Here is a 21817-nt window from a genome sequence, read left to right as displayed (position 1 = left end):
TGGAATTTTAGGACTGGAAAGGGAGTTTGTGGTAGGCTGAATAATGGCCCTTAAGATACCCACCTCCGAAACCCCCAAACCTGTGAATATGTTACCTTATATGGCAAAAGAAACTTTGTAGATTCAGTGAAGATTCTGAGCTGGAGAGATGATTCTGAATTATTTGGGTGGGCCCATGTAATCACTAGGGTTCTTACAAGAGCGAGGAAGGAGGGTCAGAATCAGAGAAGGAGGTGTGACAATGGAAGCAGAAGTCAGAGTGATGTAGCCTCAAGCCACGGAATGGGGGCCTCCAGAAGCTGGAAAAGACAAGGGACGGATTTTCTCCTAGAGCCTCTGAGAGAAGTGCAGCCCTGCCAACACCTTGATTTTTTAGCACAGAGAAACTGATTTTGGATGTCAGACCTCTATAATCAATTTGTGTTGTTTTAAGCTACTACAATTGTGGTGATTTGCTATACCAGCAATAGGAAGCTAGTACAGACCTTAAATGTCATGTTAGCACAGTGACTCTTAGTCTTTCTTAAGCCTCACCAATCAGGTTTTGGGGAGAGGAAGGGACCTGGGGGAAACAGGAAGCACTTATTGATGCTCAGAAGGATTGAGAAATTAGGAGAAATTTTTTTTTTTTTAATTTTATTTATTTATTTATTTTTTTGCGGTACGCGGGCCTCTCACCGCTGTGGCCTCTCCCGTTGTGGAGCACAGGCTCCGGACGCGCAGGCTCAGTGGCCGTGGCTCACGGGACCAGCCGCTCCGTGGCATGTGGGATCTTCCCGGACCGGAGCACGAACCCGCATCCCCTGCATCAGCAGGCGGACTCCCAACCACTGCGCCACCAGGGAAGCCCTAGGAGAAATTTTGGGTGTCCAAGATTTACTATGAAGATCTCAAAAGAGCACATCCATTGCAGTTAGTAGTATAGGACTGAGGTAGAGGAATGTCTTGCAGTTGTTCTGGGAATCCTCAGTTCCACCAAAGCTGCTGCTCTCGCTTACTAGTAGTTTTTATCCCTCCTCCTCCTCCCATGAATGAAGAGCTGTCTCAGCTATCATAACTGCCTTGACTATGTCCACTGCCAGCCAACCATCCTTTACATTTATTTGTCAAATCCCCTTGAATCCATTTTGTACTGAATTGGTGGTTTGTATGTCAGCTCAGATTAATGAACCTGTCTCTGCCTGATCCACAGAAAAGCCTGAAACTTTCCCTAACTAGGAAATTTGTTCTAATTGTTGACAGAAAGTATTTTTTTTAAGTTAATTGCAACTCTTTCTCTTGCATTTGAAGACTGTTTTCTTTTCTTCTGTTTAATGAAAATGAGGAATATTTGGTCAACTTCTGTTTTATTTGGTCTGCTTGAAAATCAGTTTTGCCTTTCTTTTTCTAGCCAATTTATCTTTTTTCACTTAGAGCATGTTATTTTCTAAGTTGTTAGGTATTTTGTGTTTCTCTGGAAACTTATCCAAGTGCCCTCTGATCCTTTTAAGCTGCAACTCCCTGAACTAAATCTAGTTATTTAGTTTTATCATTGGATCTAGTCAGTGGTAGAAGATAGAGTACCTTTTCCTGATGTGCGAAAACAACCCTGCATTAATTTTGAATGTTGACTTGAAATTGACAGTTGAAATACAGATTGGCATTAACTTTGAATACAAATCAGCTGATTAATGCAATTTGATGTGTTAACTATATTACTAAGAACCTCCATAATGTGAAATGACCTTTTCAAACTAAAATTTTTGATTTTAAGATGTGTTCTTTTGGAAATTATTTTGTTTCATCATTATTAAAAAATAATGACACATGAGGGTCCCTGAATTTAATTATAGAATCTCTGCCTTTGATGGGGCACATTCTTTGTGCCTTTAGTTCTTCCACTTGATATTTAATTGTTTTGTGTTTGTTTTTGTAGGTCCTTTTCTTCTCTTGTGTTTCCCACTTAGAGAAGTTCCTTTAGCATTTGTTGTAGAGCTGGTTTGGTGGTGTTGAATTCTCTTAGCTTTTGCTTGTCTGTAAAGCTTTTGATTTCTCCCTCGAATCTGAATGAGATCCTTGATGGGCAGAGTAATCTTGGTTGTAGGTTCTTCCCTTTCATCACTTTAAATATGTCCTGCCACTCCCTTCTGGCTTGTAGAGTTTCTGCTGACAAATCAGCTGTTAACCTTATGGGAGTTCCCTTGTATGTTATTTGTCGTTTTTCCCTTGCTGCTTTCAATAATTTTTCTTTGTCTTTAATTTTTGCCAATTTGATTACTATGTGTCTTGGCATGTTTCTCCTTGGGTTTATCCTATATGGAACTCTCTGTGCTTCCTGGACTTGGGTGGCTAGTTCCTTTCCCATGTTAGGAAAGTTTTCGATTATAATCTCTTCAAATATTTTCTCAGGTCCTTTCTGTCTCTCTTCTCCTTCTGGGACCCCCATAATGCAAATGTTGTTGCGTTTAATGTTGTCCCAGAGGTGTCTTAGGCTGTCTTCATTTCTTTTCATTCTTTTTTCTTTATTCTGTTCCACAGCAGTGAATTCCACCATTCTGTCTTCCAGGTCACTTATCCGTTCTTCTGCCTCAGTTATTCTGCCACTGATTCCTTTTAGTGTAGTTTTCATTTCAGTTATTGTATTGTTCATCTCTGTTTGCTTGTTCTTTAATTCTTCTAGGTCTTTGTTAAACATTTCTTGCATCTTCTCGATCTTTGCCTCCATCCTTTTTCCGAGGTCCCGCATCATCTTCGCTATCATTATTCTGAATTCTTTTTCTGGAAGGTTGCCTTTCTCCACTTCATTTAGTTGTTTTTCTGGGGTTTTATCTTGTTCCTTCATCTGGTCCATAGCCCTCTGCCTTTTCATCTTGTCTATTTTTCTGTGAATGTGGTTTTTGTTCCACAGGCTGCAGGATTGTAGTTCTTCTTGCTTCTGCTGTCTGCCCTCTGGTGGATGGGGCTCTCTAAGAGGCTTGTGCCAGTTTCCTGATGGGAGGGGCTCGTGGTGGGTAGAGCTGGCTGTTTCTTCCACTTGACATTTAAAGAACATAAAGTTAAAATATTCTGTACACCAAATATTTTGCGTATACCAAACAGTGCCTTAAAATACATAAAAAATTAGTTTCAATTTAAGTTCTTCTTGGCTGAGATTTGGTTTGTTAATCTTGGTAATTTATTTTATTAGGTATTATAAGGAACTGTTAGCTGGGGAGAAAAAGAAATACAGACTCTGCCCACTTAACCAAATGCCCACTGAGCAAAGTATCCAGATGTTCTAACAACTACTTATTATTGATCAATTTCAATAAAGTAGCTGTCAGAGAAAGCACTGAAAGTCTTTACTGATTTTTTTTTTCTTTCTCTGTTGAGCTCTCTTTAAGACCTTGCAAAATCCTGTTCCTCATTCAAGCTTTACTCCTTAGACTGAGCATGTGCTGCTGCTGATTTTTATCTGAACCAAACTTTATTATGATGGTGGCAAAATGGTGGTCTTATAACCCCACTACATTTATCAGTTGATGGTCTACCACTATAGGGGAGAGTGTTCCCACCCTCCCGACCTTCCTTTCATCCTTTCCTTATTGACTTATGAATCTCTTATCGGTCTTGACTCATGAATTCCCACTTTCCACAGTGGGTTATAATCCATGACTATCCTTATTTATTTATTTTAAATTTATTTATTTATGGCGGTACGCGGGCCTCTCACTGCTGTGGCCCCTCCCGTTGCACAGCACAGGCTCCGGACTCGCAGGCTCAGCGTCCATGGCTCACGGGCCCAGCCGCTCCGCGGCATGTGGGATCTTCCCAGACCGGGGCGCGAACCCGCGTCCCCTGCATCGGCAGGCGGACTCTCAACCACTGCGCCACCAGGGAAGCACTATCCTTATTTATTTTGATGTTCAAATTACTTTCTTTATACACCTTAGTGTCATACGTGCCTTTAAAGACCCAGGTCCATGTCATTCTTTCATGCGCATTCAGTTTGCTTTGTGCTCTGCCTTCTTTCTCACTTTTTGTAAGGATTACACAAATTCAGTCTTTCCTCTTTTTTACAATTCAATTGTTTATTACATGTAAGTGAGCTTTACCTTCTCTGAGTTTGTTATTGTCTTTTTCTTACTGCTTCTGTTATTTCCTGTGAACCTAAGGGATTGTTCATCCCTCCCCATCATTGAAGAAAGGTTTAAAAGTCCTGAACTAGAGACTGTGATGCTTGTTTACAAAATCAAGCACCTCTGAAACTTCATTCATCATGCCTTTTCTTTTTCTACATTCATGTAATCAGCAGGCTTAGGAGTATATTTTGGTTATTTCAATATACTGCATTTTTCTCTCTATATTTTATATTCATGCTTAAAATTCTATATTATTGTTAAAATATTAAAATGACATTCATGTTCAGGATTGAGGGTTAGTATTAATAACTCCCATTTAATGAGCATATAGTTTGGTGCCTGGAGAAAATTTTTTTTCAAATGTTTTATCTTATTGCCATTGTAAAGGTATTAAAATTTTAAAGTAGACCTCTCAACTCAAGAGTCTGTGTAACATTTTGGAAATGCTTTCTTTCCAAAAAAGCATTTTCCTCAAATGCTTGAGGCAGTTTGAAAATAGCTGCAGTAGTGCTGAATATAGTTTGTGTTAACTACATGGAGAGTATAAACATGAATTGTCAGTATTTTGCCTCATTTCTTTTGTTTTCAGGAGTGATTAAAAACCCTGGTTTGGAACAGACAATGAAATTAGGATAGCAGTGTCTAGCCAAAAAAAAAATCTTGGTTTTAGAGAACATTTAAAAATTTTTACTCAACTGTTGAACTGTTACATTTCCAAAAAATGATTAATTTTATTTATTTATTAATTTTATTCTCACCAAAATAAAGTAGTAAATCAACTATACTTCAATTAAAAAAACAAACAAACTGTAGGTAGCCCCCTGAGGGAAGAGATGATAAATGCCTTTTAAAAGAGTCTTACATATACACACCACTATATAGAAAATAGATAACTAATAAGGACCTACTGTATAGCACAGGGAACTCTACTCAGTACTCTGTAATGGCCTGTTTGCGGAAAGAATCTAAAAAAGAGTGGAGGGACTTCCCTGGTGGCACAGTGGTTAAGAATCTGCCTGCCAGTGCAGGGGACACAGGTTCGAGCCCTGGTCCAGGAAGATCCCATATGCCACAGAGCAGCTAAGCCCGTGCGCCAGAACTGCTGAGCCTGTGCTCTAGAGCCCGTGAGCCACAACTGCTGAGCCTGTGTGCCACAACTACTGAAGCCCACGCACCTAGAGCCCGTGCTCGGCAACAAGAGAAGCTACTGCAATGAGAATCCTGCACACTGCAACGAAGAGTAGCTCCCACTCACCGCAACTAGAGAAAGCCTGCACGCAGCAACGAAGACCCAACACAGCCAAAAATAAATATAAATAAATAAATAAATAAATAAAAGAGTGGATATATATATATGTATAACTGATTCACTTTGCTGTACAGCAGAAACTAACACAACATTGTAAATCAACTATGCTCCAATAAAAAATTTTAAAAAGTCTTAGATTATTAATAGTCCATTCTATACAGTTCATTCTACCTCCTACCCCTAGTAATTTTTCAGAACCTACTTCCCCATCATTTAAGAGGTGCTGGTAAATGTTTTGCATTGTTGCAGGTACTTTGTGTACTAAGAGACATTTTTTTCTCCTATGTCCATGCAAATACTTAATTAAATTAAAAAAAATTTATAGCTTATAGTATTGTTTGAAACTTTCTGGGTGCTCAGTTTTTCTCAACACTGTAAATTGGATTCTTAGAATTCCTTGTTTCACCCATTCAAGCAGAGATAAATAGGTATTTCTCAAACCTCTTCTACAGAGTTTAATATAGCCCTTGGCATGATGTGGGCTTGTAATAACAGCTGGTTAGTACTCTATGGGAAAATTGAGAGAGAGGGAGCTATTAAGTAACTTACTGAACATCATGTAACTAGTTAACTTGAGCTACTAACTAAACAAAAATACCTCTTAAATGCTTGACTATACTGCCTATATTGTATAGTAGTGAAAAGACTCTTGAGGCAGAAAGACCCGAGTTTGACTTACAGGTTAGCTATACTAAAAAAGTTGTGCAAATTGTATAGCACATCTCAAAGAGTCAGTATTAGTCATTGTGCCAAAATATATGCCAGCAGCCCCTCTTATATATATTCTTGCTCTCTTCTTTTTTTAAAGTACAGGAATGTAGCTCTAAAGCCCAGTTTATTTAACTAAGTCCTGGATTTGAATCAGCTGCTCTAAATTCTAATTCTTGATGGAGATTATTAAAGATGATTAGGGATAGAATGAAATAATATATAAGAAATTTGTAAATTATATCACAATATAAAAGCATGAAGTATTAATTTATTTTAAATGAAGTTAATTTTTTCCCACCATAAAATTGTTCATTCTCATAGAAAATTTGGAAAACATTTTTAAATAGAGGAGAAGTAAAATGATTATCTGTTGTACAACCACCTAGAGATAACTGTTTTGTTTCCTTTTAGCCCTGAGTTTCTGTTTTTTTAAACATAAGTTGATTATTTAGGAACTTTCAGCGGTCCCAGAATGAAGATTATATAAAAGAGAATTTGAGGGACTTCCCTGATGGTGCAGTCATCCAGTGCAAGGGATGCGGGTTTGATCCCTGGTCCAGGAAGATCCCACATGCCGTGGAGCAACTAAGCCTGTGCACCACAACTACTGAGCCTGTGCTCTAGAGCCCGCGAGCCGCAACTACTGAGCCCAGGCACCACAGTTACTGAAGCCTGCGCTCTCTAGGGCCTGCGTGCCACAACTACTGAGCCCACGTGCTGCATTTACTGAAGCCCTTGTGCCTGGAGCCCATGCTCCGCAACAAGAGTAGCCACTGCAATGAGAAGCCCACACACCGCATTGAAGAGTAGTAGCCCCAGCTCGCCGCAACTAGGGAAAGCCCACACGTAGCAATGAAGACCCAATGCGGCCAAAAATAAATTAAAAAAAAAATTGATTAAAGAGAACCTATCGTTTGATATCTTGTTTTCCAATTACAAGCTCCCCAGTAATTCAGGCTCTTCATTATCAGATTATCTTCATTCAAAGATGTAGAAAACCATATATCAGTTATTTGGACAATATAAACAGCCATTTTATAGCTCTTTTCAGGTCTGCTTTTGGGAGGGGTCAATTCCTATGCTTTTTTAATCTGTTCCTAACAGGGACTATGTTACGAGTGGGGAGGTCTGGCTTGGCAGCAGTTCCTATGAAAAGTAACTGGGCATCTTTTTTTTTTTTTGGAGTACAACTGCTTTACAATGGTGTGTTAGTTTCTGCTGCACAGTAAAGTGAGTCAGCCACACGTATACATACATCCCCTCTTCCTTGGATTTCTTTCCCAATTAGGTCCCCACAGAGCACTGAGTAGAGTTCCAATAGGGCATCTTACATAACTGTCAGTGATAAAAACCAGCAGTGTGGTGTGGGAGCTGTTACAGACCTAGGCTTCTGAAAGGGGCCTGAGGGTATGACTTTCTTGCTGTGCCTTGTGCATCTAGATCACATCCAGCATATTGTATTTACGGTGGGGGACTGAGGTTTGAGCTGGACAGTGACAATATAGGAACAGGTGACTAGGACAGCAGTGAGTCTAGAAGTCCTGTCAGTCATTGAACAGTTGAAAGAATTGAAGATGTTTTGCTTAATAGGCATCCTAGGTTAGCTCAGAGGAATCCACATGTGAAAGAGGGAGTAGACCCTCAGACTACAGACCTTGGAAGGCAATGAGTTGGGGGTTCTTTTTGGTTTAATAAACTGAGCATGTGTGATATATATCTATATATCTATAACTATATATATATATATATAGTTATATATATAACTATATATATATATATATATAGTTATTAGGATTTTCTAGCAATGGAATAGAGCTAGAATGGAGTTCGTTTCTGGTCACTGAAGGTATTTAAGCTGAGGTTGGATGGATCCCTGCCTAGAGGTAGTATAAAATGCATTTCTTCACTGGATTCATTCATTCATTCACTCACTCACTCACTTTTTATTTTGTCCTTCCTGTGTGCTACGGACTGTGCCCAGTGCTGGGGAGACAGAGATCAATACTGTGGGCAAGAGGCTGGATTACATGACTTCAGAGATCCCATTATGGCTGTGGTTGAACGAAATTGCCTGATGCTTCGGTTTCTTTGGCCTTAACGAAAGAGCAGATACCTGATTTGTGTATTCCTCTGCCTTTTAAACACTCCAGCGTGTTACTATCACATTTCTTCTGTGATGTGGAGCAATGCTGCATATTACTCGCTGAAAGTAGGCCTTTAACTTATGTGCATGACAGTGTTTTTCATGGCAAACGTTTAATTCCAGGCTGACTTCAAAAAGATTCAAAAATTATAAAGTATCATGAGAGAACATAGTGCTTATTAAATGTAAGGTGATATTATTAATGTTGTTGGGAGTTCATTGAACTTAAAACATATATGGAAGAGTCAGGTTCTAAAGTCACACTTATTATTTTGAGAGGAGTTACACTGTGTATATACTGAGATCTGGAATCTCCAAACCTTACTATTTGTAGATTGACTGTGTATCTAGACGGATTCTATTCCTGCTTGTAGAGATCAGATAGTACCAGGAGAAGCAGAGATGCCAAGAACAAAGTGTGCAGATTCGGAGGTGATATTGGGGTCTCTGTACGTTTCGGCCCATCAAGTAAGGCCAGCTGTTCATTTGTTTCATGTCTAGGTTTGGAATTCACCCAGTTGCAGGCCGGATGCCTGGTCAGCTTAATGTGCTGCTGGCTGAGGCTGGGGTGCCGTATGATATTGTGTTGGAGATGGATGAGATCAACCATGATTTCCCAGGTAAGTGATGGGGATAATGGTGAAGTTTAGGTGTTCTTAGTATGAATAGAGTGATGCCAGTCTTAGGGCATAAACTGTGGGATTACTGAAGACCTACTAGTCAGATGAAGAGTAACCTGCTCCTAGTAAGGATGCAGTTGAAATTAAATAAGCGAAAGACAGTACTGAAAAAGGTGCAACAGGTTTGTAAGCAGCATGGGTCATTTTCTCCCTCTGAGGAGATCTGAAGGATGGTGAAAATCTTGGGAGGCAGTGCAGTGGACTGCATTGCAGAGGGATTTGGAACAGACCTGGCTTTGGAATCCAGGTCCTGAGTCTCATTTGCTTGTGGCCTTGAACTAGGTACTCAACCTCAGGTTCCTCATTTATGAAATTGCTTCTGCTGATGATTTAGTGTCTGATTCTTGCCAGTGTCTGAGATTTTACTGGTTTTCAGTTGTACCAACTCATGGTCAGTAAGTAGTTTTCTGTTTTCTTTAAAGTACTAGGACTTCACTAGATAAGGTGTTGGACTTTGTGGCTGTCACTGGGTGGATGCTGAATGCTAATGACATTTGGCCCAAGATCATGTTTGTTAAAATTAAACCAGTTCCCTCTGGCACGTATCCACTGTAAACTTAAAAAGTACTGTTTATTAGAGAAAAATAATGAAATTGTGTGTATGTCTAGATTCACATGGCATTTTTGGCAGAGTTCTAAGGTACCTTATATTATGATCCTTAAAGAGGGAATTTAGACCATTTTAATTTTATGCCCCCTTTCAGATTTCACTGTTGTTAAATTATGTGTGAAACCTGCCAGTTCCAGGAATTATGGACACAGCTTTAATATAGTACAGACTCTTAGACCATTTTCTTTTAGACATTGAATTGCATATTAAGTAGTCATTTTAAAAGTTGAAAATGGAATGCAGATCTTTTTTTTTTTTAACATCTTTATTGGAGTATAATTGCTTTACAATGTTGTGTTAGTTTCTGCTGTATAACAAAGTGGATCAGCTATACATATACATATGTTCCCATATCTCCTCCCTCTTGCGTCTCCCTCCCACCCTCCCTATGCCACCCCTCTAGGTGGTTACAAAGCACTGAGCTGATCTCCCTATGCTATGCAGCTGCTTCCCACTAGCTATCTATTTTACATTTGGTAGTGTATATATGTCCATGTCCCTCTTTCACCTCGTCCCAGCTTACCTTTCCCACTCCCTGTGTCCTCAAGTCCATTCTCTACATCTGCATGTTTATTCCTGTCCTGCCCCTAGGTTCTTCAGAACCATTTTTTTTTCTTCAGATTTCATATATATGTGTTAGCATACGGTATTTGTTTTTCTTTTTCTGACTTACTTCACTCTATATGACAGGCTCTAGGTCCATCCACCTCCCTACAAATAACTCAATTTCATTTCTTTTTATGGCTGAGTAATATTCCATTGTATATATATGCCACATCTTCTTTATCCATGTCACAAAGAAAGAAAACTACAGACCAATATCACCGATGAACATAGATGCAAAAATCCTCAACAAAATACTAGCAAACAGAATCCGACAACACATTAAAAGGATCATACAGCATGATCAAGTGGGATTTATCCCAGGAATGCAAGGATTCTTCAATATACGCAAATCAATCAGTGTGATACACCATATTAACAAATTGAAGGAGAAAAACCATATGATCATCTAAATAGATGCAGAAAAAGCTTTTGACAAAATTCAGCACCCATTTATGGGAGTGCAGGTCTTTAATGTTACTGGCAAGATCATTTTGGGATCATGAAAGAGCTATAAAGTCAGATTAGGTAGATCCATTGAGGGGAGGGAAAGCATAATAATGCAAGCTCCAGTCAGGGTGCTCAGGTTCAGATGCAGGACCTATTGCTTTTAAGCTGTGTGACATTGGCTAAGTTACTGAACCTCTCTGATAAAGCTCTTTGTACAATACCTAGCACAAGTGTTTGTCCTGTAAATTTTAGCTTCTGTTGTTGTTGTTATAAAGTCAGGTCACCATAATTTGCCTGAAAGTAAAAGTGACCCTTTTAATTTTTATATTTTCTTTTATTATGTAGACACTGATTTGGTCCTTGTAATTGGAGCTAATGACACTGTTAATTCAGCGGCTCAAGAAGACCCCAACTCTATTATTGCAGGCATGCCAGTCCTCGAGGTCTGGAAATCAAAGCAGGTAAAGTTTCAGACTTGTGTTTCATTCTAATAATTAAAAGTCTCTTAAAACACACACACAGAACTTTCCTTGGTCACTTGATGAGAAATGATGATGCCTTTTAGGAGGCTCAGGAGTTAGAGTAGATTTAGGGTCCAGCTGTCTATATGCAGCTTCTGTCTGTTCTGTGGTCACCAGAGAACCTGAGTGAATGCCCTGATCTCGATTAGAACTAAAAGAGATTATCTGGATGGATTAACACAATCTGTAACTACAGCTGAAAAAGGACCTGTGAGCTTTCGGGATGAGTCTGGCTGAATTCCAGGCCGAGTCCAGTGAAGCAGATGGCTTCCCTCCAGGACAGTGAGTCAGTATCATCGCCTTCACATACAAAGATGAGCACATTTTTTCATTTAAGTTTTTTGAAAGGGAATTTGTATGTTATGGAGTGTACAGAAGAAGGGTGATTTAGAAAACCAAATAATAACATGGAAGGAAGCAAGCCCTGCTCACAGCACATTACTTCTGAAAAAGCTAATTGCTAGATTGTAGAGAATGCAAACACTTATAAATTTTCCTCTGCCCCGACTGGGCAAGTCTCTTTACACTGTCAAGTCATATCTGCATTTTAAGAATCATTATAACGTAACGTATATTTTCCCTTTAATTTGTCTCTCTTTATTGTAAATGTGTGAGTTTTAAACATAGTATTTGTGGTGAGTGAGTAGATACGACATGCACTTGTTCATGTGTATATGGACAGTTGCATCGATCACCAGTATTTGAGTTTGTAGGGTACATTACTGTATCAATGGTATATGGAACATGAATAAATTTGCTCTGCTTCCATTTTTGAATAGAATGCGTGTCCTAAAAGACCATAGAAAGGCTTTTCATTTCATGAAGAATTGACTTGATATTCAACAGGACAGCAACATCCATTAATTAATTAATTAACATTAATTGTAAATGTCTAGAACACATCAGTATTAGAGATGGATGGACTTACCCCTTCATTTTTCTTCGTGGAAGCATTCTATTAGTAATTAGCTCTGTTCTGTGACACACTAGATTGCTCTTTGGGTTCTTGTCTTATATCCTTTCTGTCTCATATCCTTTACTTTAAAGCAATGGACTAAGAATCATACCATTTTCCCACTCAACTACATTTATCTTAGGATGGGTAGTAGAAGCTTATGCACTAAATTTGTTCTCTTTAGCCCATTCAGAGAAAGATGCTTATTTTTCTGACTAGAAAATGTTATACATAGTCTTTATAGAGAAAAGCACTGAGAAAAAAAATCACTTATCACTTGGAGGTACACTGTTGTTAACATGACCTTTTCTCTAATGGATATAAGAGTATGGGCACATTTAAATAATTAAAGTTAATACAGAGTAAACATGCATTTAAAACTACTCCTTGTGTATTTTAAGTCTTTGTAGTAAAGAATTAGTAGTGGTACCTGCTTTGTTCAAAGTCAGGGCAGGGCAATGTTTGTTTGCAGAACAAGTCCTGGCCAGGTCTGTTAAATACACCATCTCACTTAATCTTTGGTTCTTAGGTCATTGTTATGAAGAGGTCCTTAGGTGTTGGCTATGCTGCAGTGGACAATCCAATCTTCTACAAACCTAACACAGCCATGCTTCTAGGCGATGCCAAGAAGACGTGTGATGCCCTTCAGGCGAAAGTTAGAGAATCCTACCAGAAGTAAAACATAAAGATCAAGCTGTTGTCTAACAAAGCCACCTCTTCACTTGTGGGAACAGGCAAATAAGTTATTAACATATACAGCTGATACACATCTATATCAGAGCTCTTGAAAGAAAAGGAAGACTCTGAAGAAAGCAAAGCAAATACAGGGAAAATTTTCAAGAGCAACAATCCCTCAATTTTAAAAAAAGGATTGACAAGTCTAAATGTCTTCCTGTGCATAGTTTTTGTGTTATGAATTCCAAAAGTATTTTACACAAGGAGAAGGAACAGCGTCATTTTAGATGTAATCCATTTGGATTTTCCTCAACAGTCAGCAGTGTTTTAAGAAATTAGTCTTTATGAATTTTTTAGGACTTACATTATACATAGATTTGAAAAAATCTGACTCAGTGTAAACATTACAGCCACCTGCATTTATGTGTTTTCAACAAATGTGACTAATTTGAAACTTTCATCAACTCTTGAGCTGTCCTCTTACCATTTAACCATAATCTGAATTAAACATATCACATCAGTTTCAATTTTTCAAACTGTACTTCCGATTCTATATTTCAGGGGTGTATTTTCTCACTTCTATTTTAATACATTAAAGGACTAGATAATCTTTCAGAGATGCTGGAAACAAATCATTTGCTTTGTATGTTTCATTAGAACACCAATGAAACATAAAATTTGAAATCAGCATTAATTGTATTTTTTAAACCCCATTTCCAATTGGAGATCTCTCTAATTTCAATCAATTTATAATGTGTAGTACTGTGTTAAGTGCACTTGAATGGAATTCAACTATTTGACTAATAAAATGAGTTCACCATGTTTGCATAGTGATGTAGCAATTGTCTCTGGTGACGAAAGGCTAAACTCAAGTAATTCTGCCTGTTATTAATATCTGAGGAAGATTTTGCTACCATGAAATAGATGAGATTAATCTGTCTTAACTGCTTGGAAGAATAATTTTTTTCCCAAATCAGAGTGTGTTTTAAGGTGTTATGTAAATGATAACATTTGAGAGAAATGGTGGCACTTTTTAGCTACCTCTTTGTTTAAGCGCCAGTAAAGATTATGTCTTTTTAGCACCAGTAAAGATTATGTCTTTTGCAGTAAAAGCGTAGATTTTCTTCGTGACTTTGCCATTATGCCAAAATCTCTGTATAGGTTGAATGTGTGAAGAATATTTGGAATCTCTCTCTCTCTCTATATATAATTAATTTGGCATTAAGTTTCTTGAAACAATTATTAACATGTAAAAAGTATCTCTAAATCAGAAAAAGAAATAACTGGTGTGAAATTTTTTACTATAATACTCATGTTTATTGAGTTGAAAACTCATATTATTTGTTGGTTTAGTAATCAGTTTCTTTCTTGCTGTGCCTGAGATTAAGATCTGTTTGTGTGTGCATGTGTTTTAAATCAGGAAAGAGTCCTTTTTAATTTTTAAGTGGTAAATGCAATTTGTTAATGGATCTCAGGTCATTTGTAACCTCAAGACTGAATTATATCATGAAAGTTCTATTAGAAGAAAGTAAATAGTATCTTGAGTCATGCCCTTTTCCTTTTCTCAAAGTAGTTGTAGGTATATCTGGGAAGCAGCAACTTGGATTTTTTTTTTTTTGAGATAATTCCTGCATTCAATTTAAATTAAAATAATTATACTTTGATTTATTTCCATCATTTATAGTAAATATTTTTCTATATTTTAAAAATTTAGGATGATCTCATTTCTTTGGTACTTGCTAATCCTTTATCATTCAGTTGTGTTAATTGAATTGAAAATTCATGCTCTGGTTGGTTTTATTTTACTTTATTGTTTAAGTGATTTAAGGGATTTTTAGATATTTAATTTCTTAAAGTAATACTCCAAAAGATTGTTGATCTTGGGTTATTAATTATGGTGAGGTCTAAAAGCAACAAAAATAATTTTTGTTCATCTTATTTTATTATTTCTCCCTTTCTGATAAGTCATACAACTGGTAAATAATGACTTATTTTTATTCTGTATTGATCTGTTGTTTGCTATGTCTTTTTGAAATTCAACTAGAAATAATTTTTTTTTTTTTTTTTTTTGCGGTACGCGGGCCTCTCACTGTTGTGGCCTCTCCCGTTGTGGAGCACAGGCTCCGGACGCGCAGGCTCAGCGGCCATGGCTCACGGGCCCAGCCGCTCCGCGGCATGTGGGATCCTCCTGGACCGGGGCACGAACCCGTGTCCCCTGCATCGGCAGGCAGACTCTCAACCACTGCGCCACCAGGGAAGCCCTAGAAATAATTTTTTAAAAATCCATTATACCCTACAATCTGTTACCAAAAAAAAAAAAAAGGCAGTAAAGTGCTAACATTGATTTGTCTTTTTGCCCTTATTAACCATCCTTTATTTTCTCATGTTTGTCTTAATTTGGGAGTTTGTGTTTAAGTTACGCATCCAACTAAGGAATAGTATATAGTAAATGTATAAGTTTTTATACATTCTATCTATCTATCTATTGATTTATCTATCTAACCTTGGACAGTTTTCTGATACATAAATCTCTTTATCATTCTACATACTCTTCTTTCTAGGGTTGTAATAGAGAGACTAAGAGAGAGGACTAATCTGTTCATGCAGTAGACTTTCAGTTTTTCCTGAGCCAGTGAATATCAGTTAAGTATTTGGTAATGAATCTGGAAGGTGGGCCTTGGCCTTTCTGATTCCATTTAAGTCATTACCCTAACTTTCAGATTTTACTGTTTTCCTATCCAACACAAATATGGGATATATTATGTATCATTTAGCTTTAGGGTTTAATTCAATTTATCTGATCCCAAAGCCTTAGTTTGTATAATTAATAACTTATAACCCATATGTTCATCTGACTTAGAGGCAAATTTTCTAGTCCCCTAAGGCATAAGTCTTTTTAATTAAGGCATTTTAGTACTGGAAAGTTGGACAGCTCTTTTGTATAGATAGGGGAGAATAGTTCAGATATCTAATTTATAGCTCTTGCCAGTTTTTGAGAGTCTTTGCCAACAAATATTACTGGGGCAGAACGTAAAAAACAAAAACAAACCCAAACCCAAAACTTCACTCCAGTGGCAGCAACTTTCATAATCCAGCTGCTCTTTAGATTCTCAAGGGAAAGAAGAATTAGGTTAATTAACAAGGAGAAAAAAAAAAAACTTTTTTAAGTGAAATTTTTGAAGTGTTGATTTACTAAGGCAGCAAAAATAGTAACATTTGAATTTCAAAGCACTCAAGATTGCTGTTCTTAAACTCTTATTTCTTAGATTTATGTATTGGGCTGAGGAATTGAACTATTTTCTTCACTATTTAAGTAATTATAGACATTTAACATGGTATATACTGTAAGTCTGGATGCAGATCTTTCGGATGCTGGTAAAATAGTGATATAGATGATGAGACAGTAATTAGAATGACCAATATTTGAAACTGTTACATATAATGATTAAGATAGTGGTAGGAAAAAACAGTTGGATCATAGTAGATAATTCATTGGGGGGAAGAGTGGAAAACCATATTGGATCTCGGTCATGTTGATTGTGAAAGCATATGACTGCCTTGTTCTATATGAAATATTTGTACTTCATATTCTTGCCAAAGATTACAGCCTTGAGCTCTGCTTATCAGTTCTTTCCAAAAGCCATCTGTGAAGAATAATACTAATGGAAAGATTGCTTAAATGATATGGAGTCCAGTTTGCCCCTGGATATTTCAAATTTCACTCATAGACCAACTTCTTCAGAGAACTGGGTGCTTGGGCTGCATTGTCTTGGTCACTGTGAGTAACAAAGACATGAAGGCACTGGAATGGAGAGGGTGCTGGTGAGTTCAGGGGGGAAGTCCATGTGGCAGCAGTGGACTGGCAGGGACCAGAAGTGGTTGTCACGGACTTTGAGAAGAATTGAGGAGGGGATGTGGATTTGGGGTATGCAGGTGACACCTTGAGGTGATGGTGGCCAGTTCCTTCCCCTCGCAATGGAGAGAAGTGAAAAGGGGAGTGCGAACTCAGCAGGGGGCCGAGGGTGCTCCTGTTTCCTCTACTATAAAGATGGAAGAGGAATATCTGATAAACATTTTCTCATTCTCCTTCCTGTTGCATTTGGGAAGATGAAAAACACAGCAGCAATGTGATCTGATGTACAGGATAGTAAAACCCCATGGAATGAGTCATTTAGGAATTGAAATAAGGCCATTTTTCCCCCCATCCTCCTACTTTGTTTTTGGTTTACAGTAGGAAAAGCAGAACTTGGAAACTTCTACAGTAAGGTCTAGGACTACATGTAGCCTGTGAACTTTGATTTAAACCAGTCCTTTCCTGGAACTGATTTTCCAAATGCCAGTGAGTTGCCATCCACCAGCCTTGGTTTTTTTCTTGCTTCTTTGTCCCAGTTAGGAAGTGCGCTTTCCGGAGTTTAATACGGTGGCTAAACCAGTACAGCAGAGTCTTGTGCTGATTAATTCTATTCAGACCTTGCGATTCTAGTCCTCTACTGCACACACAGGGTTAGAACTGAAAGGTCACATCTAAAGCTCTCCAGAGAAATGGGAGAAAGTGTGACTAAATACATAACTCCTTTGAATTATGTCAGCAGGGTGATGATTTTTTCCCCAGAGGGATGAAACAGAATGTCATGGCTTTATCTTTAGAATGTTTCGTCACTACTCTCCAAGTTTACTGGAATGCTATGCTTCAGAAATCACACCTTCTAGAAAAGGCCTTTGAAAGCTTTCAGGGCTTTACTGATTCATGGAAAATTTTATTCTTGCAAATTATAGTTAGCTCTGTGGTTTTGTCCCATTGGGATATATATGGGCGTGGAAGCTTAGGCATACTTCAGGTCCACACCCTTGTGTCTGGGGATAACTGCTTCATTAGTGTTGGGTAGAATTATAGTAACTTGGAAACATGGTCTCATAAAGATTAGAATGATCATTGTAAATGAGACTAATAGAACATCTAAAGACTATGGCAAAAAATCTTATGAGGATACTGTATACATAAGAATTTCAGAGTACCTATACTGGCTTTGGTCCTTGCTGTAATGCGTCTCACCCAGAATACTGTCCGTGAAAGTAGCAACAAAGGTGGATTTTAGTGATGAACCCAGATTGAATAGTTGGATAGCAGTGTCACTATGAAAGATGTTACTGTTTTCTACATAATGAATCACTTTTGGTCCTGCTTATTACACTTCTGGAGTGTGTCACCTTTTGGTAAATTAAGCTATTTTAATAAATATATTACCATGCAGGGCAGAAGGAGGGAGGGGGTGCATTTTTATGTGTGTTACAATTGACTTCTATTCAGTATTTAGGACTCATTATCTTGAAGCTTATCTTAGCTTTTACAAAAAAATTCTAGATAGCAAGACTCTGCCTTATAGTTCACTTTAGTAGCTCAGTGAGTGGGTAATAGTAACAGTAGCTATTAGTTAATGATGCTCATTTTGTGCTAGACAACCTCCTATCAACATCCTGAGGGTTTTCAGTGCACTCTGCCATATGGTAGAGTGGGACTTAAACCCAGATCTGGCTGACAGCCGGCAGGTCCACTATCCACCCTGTTGATGTTTGTTAAACAAAAATAGCTGAAGGAAAGGATAGCACTCATGAAAGGGAAGATCCACATCATTAGAAACTATTTAAATACTTTTTATTTGTTTGTTTCGTTTTTTTTTGCGGTACGCGGGCCTCTCACTGTTGTGGCCTCTCCCGTTGCGGAGCACAGGCTCTGGATGCGCAGGCTCAGCGGTCATGGCTCACGGGCCCAGCCGCTACGCGGCATGTGGGATCTTCCTGGATCTGGGCACGAACCTGTGTCCCCTGCAACGGCAGGCGGACTGTCAACCACTGTGCCACCAGGGAAGCCCCTGTGTATGTTATTAATTGTAATTTTGAACTGGTGAAATTGGAAAACAGAGCATCGCAATCTTCCTGTAATTACCCTGTGGCAGATGGAACAACAAGAACCATATTTTCTTTCAATTAACTATTTTTTTCTTACATTATGAGTGCTTGGTTGTTTCAGTAATGTTATGGTTCCTATTTTATGCATAAGCTTTTGGGCCTCTGGAATGGTATTTTCCCCCCATGGAATTGCAGGAAATTGAGCAAAACAAAGAAGATATTAAATCACGGCTATTTAAAGCTGCCATGATTTAGTATTTTCATGCTACCACTTGCAATAGACTACAAGGGAGAACATGGGGCAATAAGGAAGAGCTTAGCGTAATAGGTGTTCCCAGAGTACCTGAGCCTGAGGATGAGAGGGGCTTGTCAAGGTGGAACAGAGCGTGAGAAGAGTCACTGAGCATGGGGGACCATTTACTTCTGTGGTATGGGGAGGAAAACCCCTGGGAAGAGAGAGACCAAAGGAGCATTTCATGAGATGGGTGAAAGCCAAACTACTGTAGATTCCAAATATGGAGGTAAGGAATGTCAAAGGAGAGAAGAATCAATCATTGGCATGATATTTTTGGAAGGGATGTGGAATAAGGAGTTGCAATTCAAAGTAAAAGAAGTCATAAAAAGAGTTAATGGTAGCAGTAATGACATTTTCTAGATTAGAAGATGATGTGAGAAATTGCTTATACTTGAAATGTTCTGAATTCTGTTCCCTCCACCACTGACTTGGTTTGGCCTCTTCTCAGTAAGTATAAGTTACGGAGGTAGCTTATAGAAGAGAATCATTGCCTGGGGAAGAGTAGGAAATTCTGGTGAGCATTTGCAGAGAAGTGTTCTGGAAGATAAATGAGAGATGATTAGGCACACAGGGAAGGAACAGGTAAATATTTAAATGGAGGAGAAAGCATGTGAAAATTAACGGAATCAAAATTCAAAGGTAGTCATTCTCTTCCAATGTGGATCACGATATAGTTTTTTTATTGAGTGCTATTAATGTTTTAAATAAAACTTGTGCTAGAGGACTAGTATTTTCTAGGTTATTTGTGAGGAGGAGGCTGGGCGTCATGACTGTTGAAATAGTCACTTTTTTTTTTTCTTAAATTATGGGTGCTTGGTTGTTTCAATAATGTCATGGTTCCTATTTTATCCATAAGCTTTTTGACAAATAGCCATTTGCCAATTTTGCTTTCCTTACGCTGCTTTCAAGCAAAAGTAAAATAAAAATAACATTCCTAGGATTTTTCACAATATGTTCCTTACATAAGTCATTGAAGTTATGATGATCAAAACATCTCATTTAATGACTTCAACCATTTCTGCTAACAAATATTAAAATTAGGTGAATCACATTTCACCACCTTTTACAAACAGATTGAATGGTAGATTCAGTTAGTGATTCTCCTAATGAATGATTCCTTTTTCCAGAGGACATCATTTACTACCATGGGGGATTTAAAACACTTGTAAAATCTGTCTTCTTTGTGGCAGACAGTGGGGGTGTGGGGGGAGAATGTTTGAACATTTGATAAAAAGAGAAGGCTAAATTTTTTTTTTTTTTTTTTTTTGCGGTACACGGGCCTCTCACTGTTGTGGCCTCTCCCGTTGCGGAGCACAGGCTCCGGACGCGCAGGCTCAGCGGCCATGGCTCATGGGCCCAGCCACTCCGCGGCATGTGGGATCTTCCTGGACCGGGGCACGAACCCGTGTCCCCTGCATCAGCAGGCGGACTCTAAACCACTGCGCCACCAGGGAAGCCCAAGGCTAAATATTTTTAGTGATGCTTTGGTGTAGTATATGCTCACATACAGAGAAATACAACATTTTTAGGAATTCAAAGAGCACTCATTCTTGCATGTGGGGATCAGTCCTTCTCTGACTCTGCTTTGGGCAGTGGGGCATTAACGAGTGACGTGCAGACAGAGTCTTGATAAGTGCCTGTGCCTTGGGGCTTGGCCTTTTTGAAAGTTCCCTCCTAGGAGCCTGTTGCCTTGATATAAAGAAGCTGGGCTGAATCACGAGAGGCAACTTATAGAGAGTCTTGGAGGACTGGTGTTGTCTTGGACTTACCAGCTGAAGGCAGCTGCATGAGCTACATCCATGGGGCAGGAGAACCACCAGCTGAACCTTGCCAGAATGTCTAACAAACAGAATTCTGTGAAATAACAAATTGTTGTTTGGATGTGGTTGGTTACACTGCAGTGGAACACTGAAAGAAACTATGACAAAGCATTAAGAGCAAACTTGGTTCCCTTTTTTTTTTTTTAAACTATGCATTAACTTAGTTCTGACTGTTCCTTTTTCTACCCCTTCCTTGGATTCCTTATTTCTTTCCATTGTCTCCACTTCCCCTTTTCCTGTGGAAGCATAATGGTCATTCTTCTAGGCAGCATGAGTTGGGAGACACTTGGAAACCCTGCTTACCCCAGAATATCTTCCTTATCTGTCTGTCCTGGTGCTTGAATCTTCAACATTATTTAAATAATGATTTTCCCGCTAAGCTAAGAATTTACATCTCCAATGATGAACATGCAGCTATCTGGACACATAACATTATTCTTTGTCATTCACTACTGAGCCAGGATTAGTGTGTTAGTTTCCTTTCCCAAGAAAGGGCTAAAGGAAAGCGACTGCTACCAGGCCCTTGCTTGCCAGAGGGCCTTGCCCACACGTTTACTCCTGCCTGCTAGGCTCTCCCCTGATTTTGCCATCCAGTTAACTATGACTTTTCCTTCAGCTCTTGACTCCATTGATACTTTCTTAGGGAAGTGTCCCAGAACCCCCAATTAAATCAGTTCTCATGTTATATGTACGCATAGAACCAAATATCTCTTCTTCAGAGAAATTTTAATTCAACTTTTTTTTATACGTAATTATATTTGTACCTCCTGGAACTATAAGCTCCAAAGGGATAGAGATCTTGTCTAATTTTGCCCACTGTAGTATCATCAATACTTAGCATATATTCTGACATCTGGAACATATTCAATACATATTTGTTGAATGAATGAATGAATGAATGAACTGAGATTCTGAACAATTAAATCTTCTCTTACCTCTGTACTTTAGAAATTTTTGTGCCTGAACTGGGTGTTTCGTTACTGTTGTGGGCAAGAAAGCAGGCACATGGCATTCTAAAAGCTCCATGAGATATTTCAA

General features: G+C 38.5%; 1 protein-coding gene across 7 annotated transcripts in view; it reads left to right on the top strand.

Moving 5' to 3' along the window:
- The window catches only part of NNT (nicotinamide nucleotide transhydrogenase), a 93512-nt gene extending 79933 nt beyond the window's left edge, over nt 1–13579 (top strand). For all 7 annotated transcript variants that reach the window (XM_033421162.2, XM_004265946.3, XM_049708407.1 and 4 more), the window contains 3 exons: nt 8765–8883; nt 10952–11067; nt 12612–13579. In XM_033421162.2, the coding sequence (XP_033277053.1) occupies nt 8765–8883; nt 10952–11067; nt 12612–12761 (385 nt within the window). In that variant the 3' untranslated portion in view covers nt 12762–13579. The remainder of the gene's footprint in view (nt 1–8764; nt 8884–10951; nt 11068–12611) is intronic.
- The last annotated feature ends 8238 nt before the right edge of the window (nt 13580–21817 follow it).

This window comes from Orcinus orca, chromosome 3, assembly GCF_937001465.1.
Source record: "Orcinus orca chromosome 3, mOrcOrc1.1, whole genome shotgun sequence".
Classification (NCBI taxonomy): Eukaryota; Metazoa; Chordata; class Mammalia; order Artiodactyla; family Delphinidae; genus Orcinus; species Orcinus orca.
This window is presented reverse-complemented; position numbering and strand designations above follow the sequence as displayed.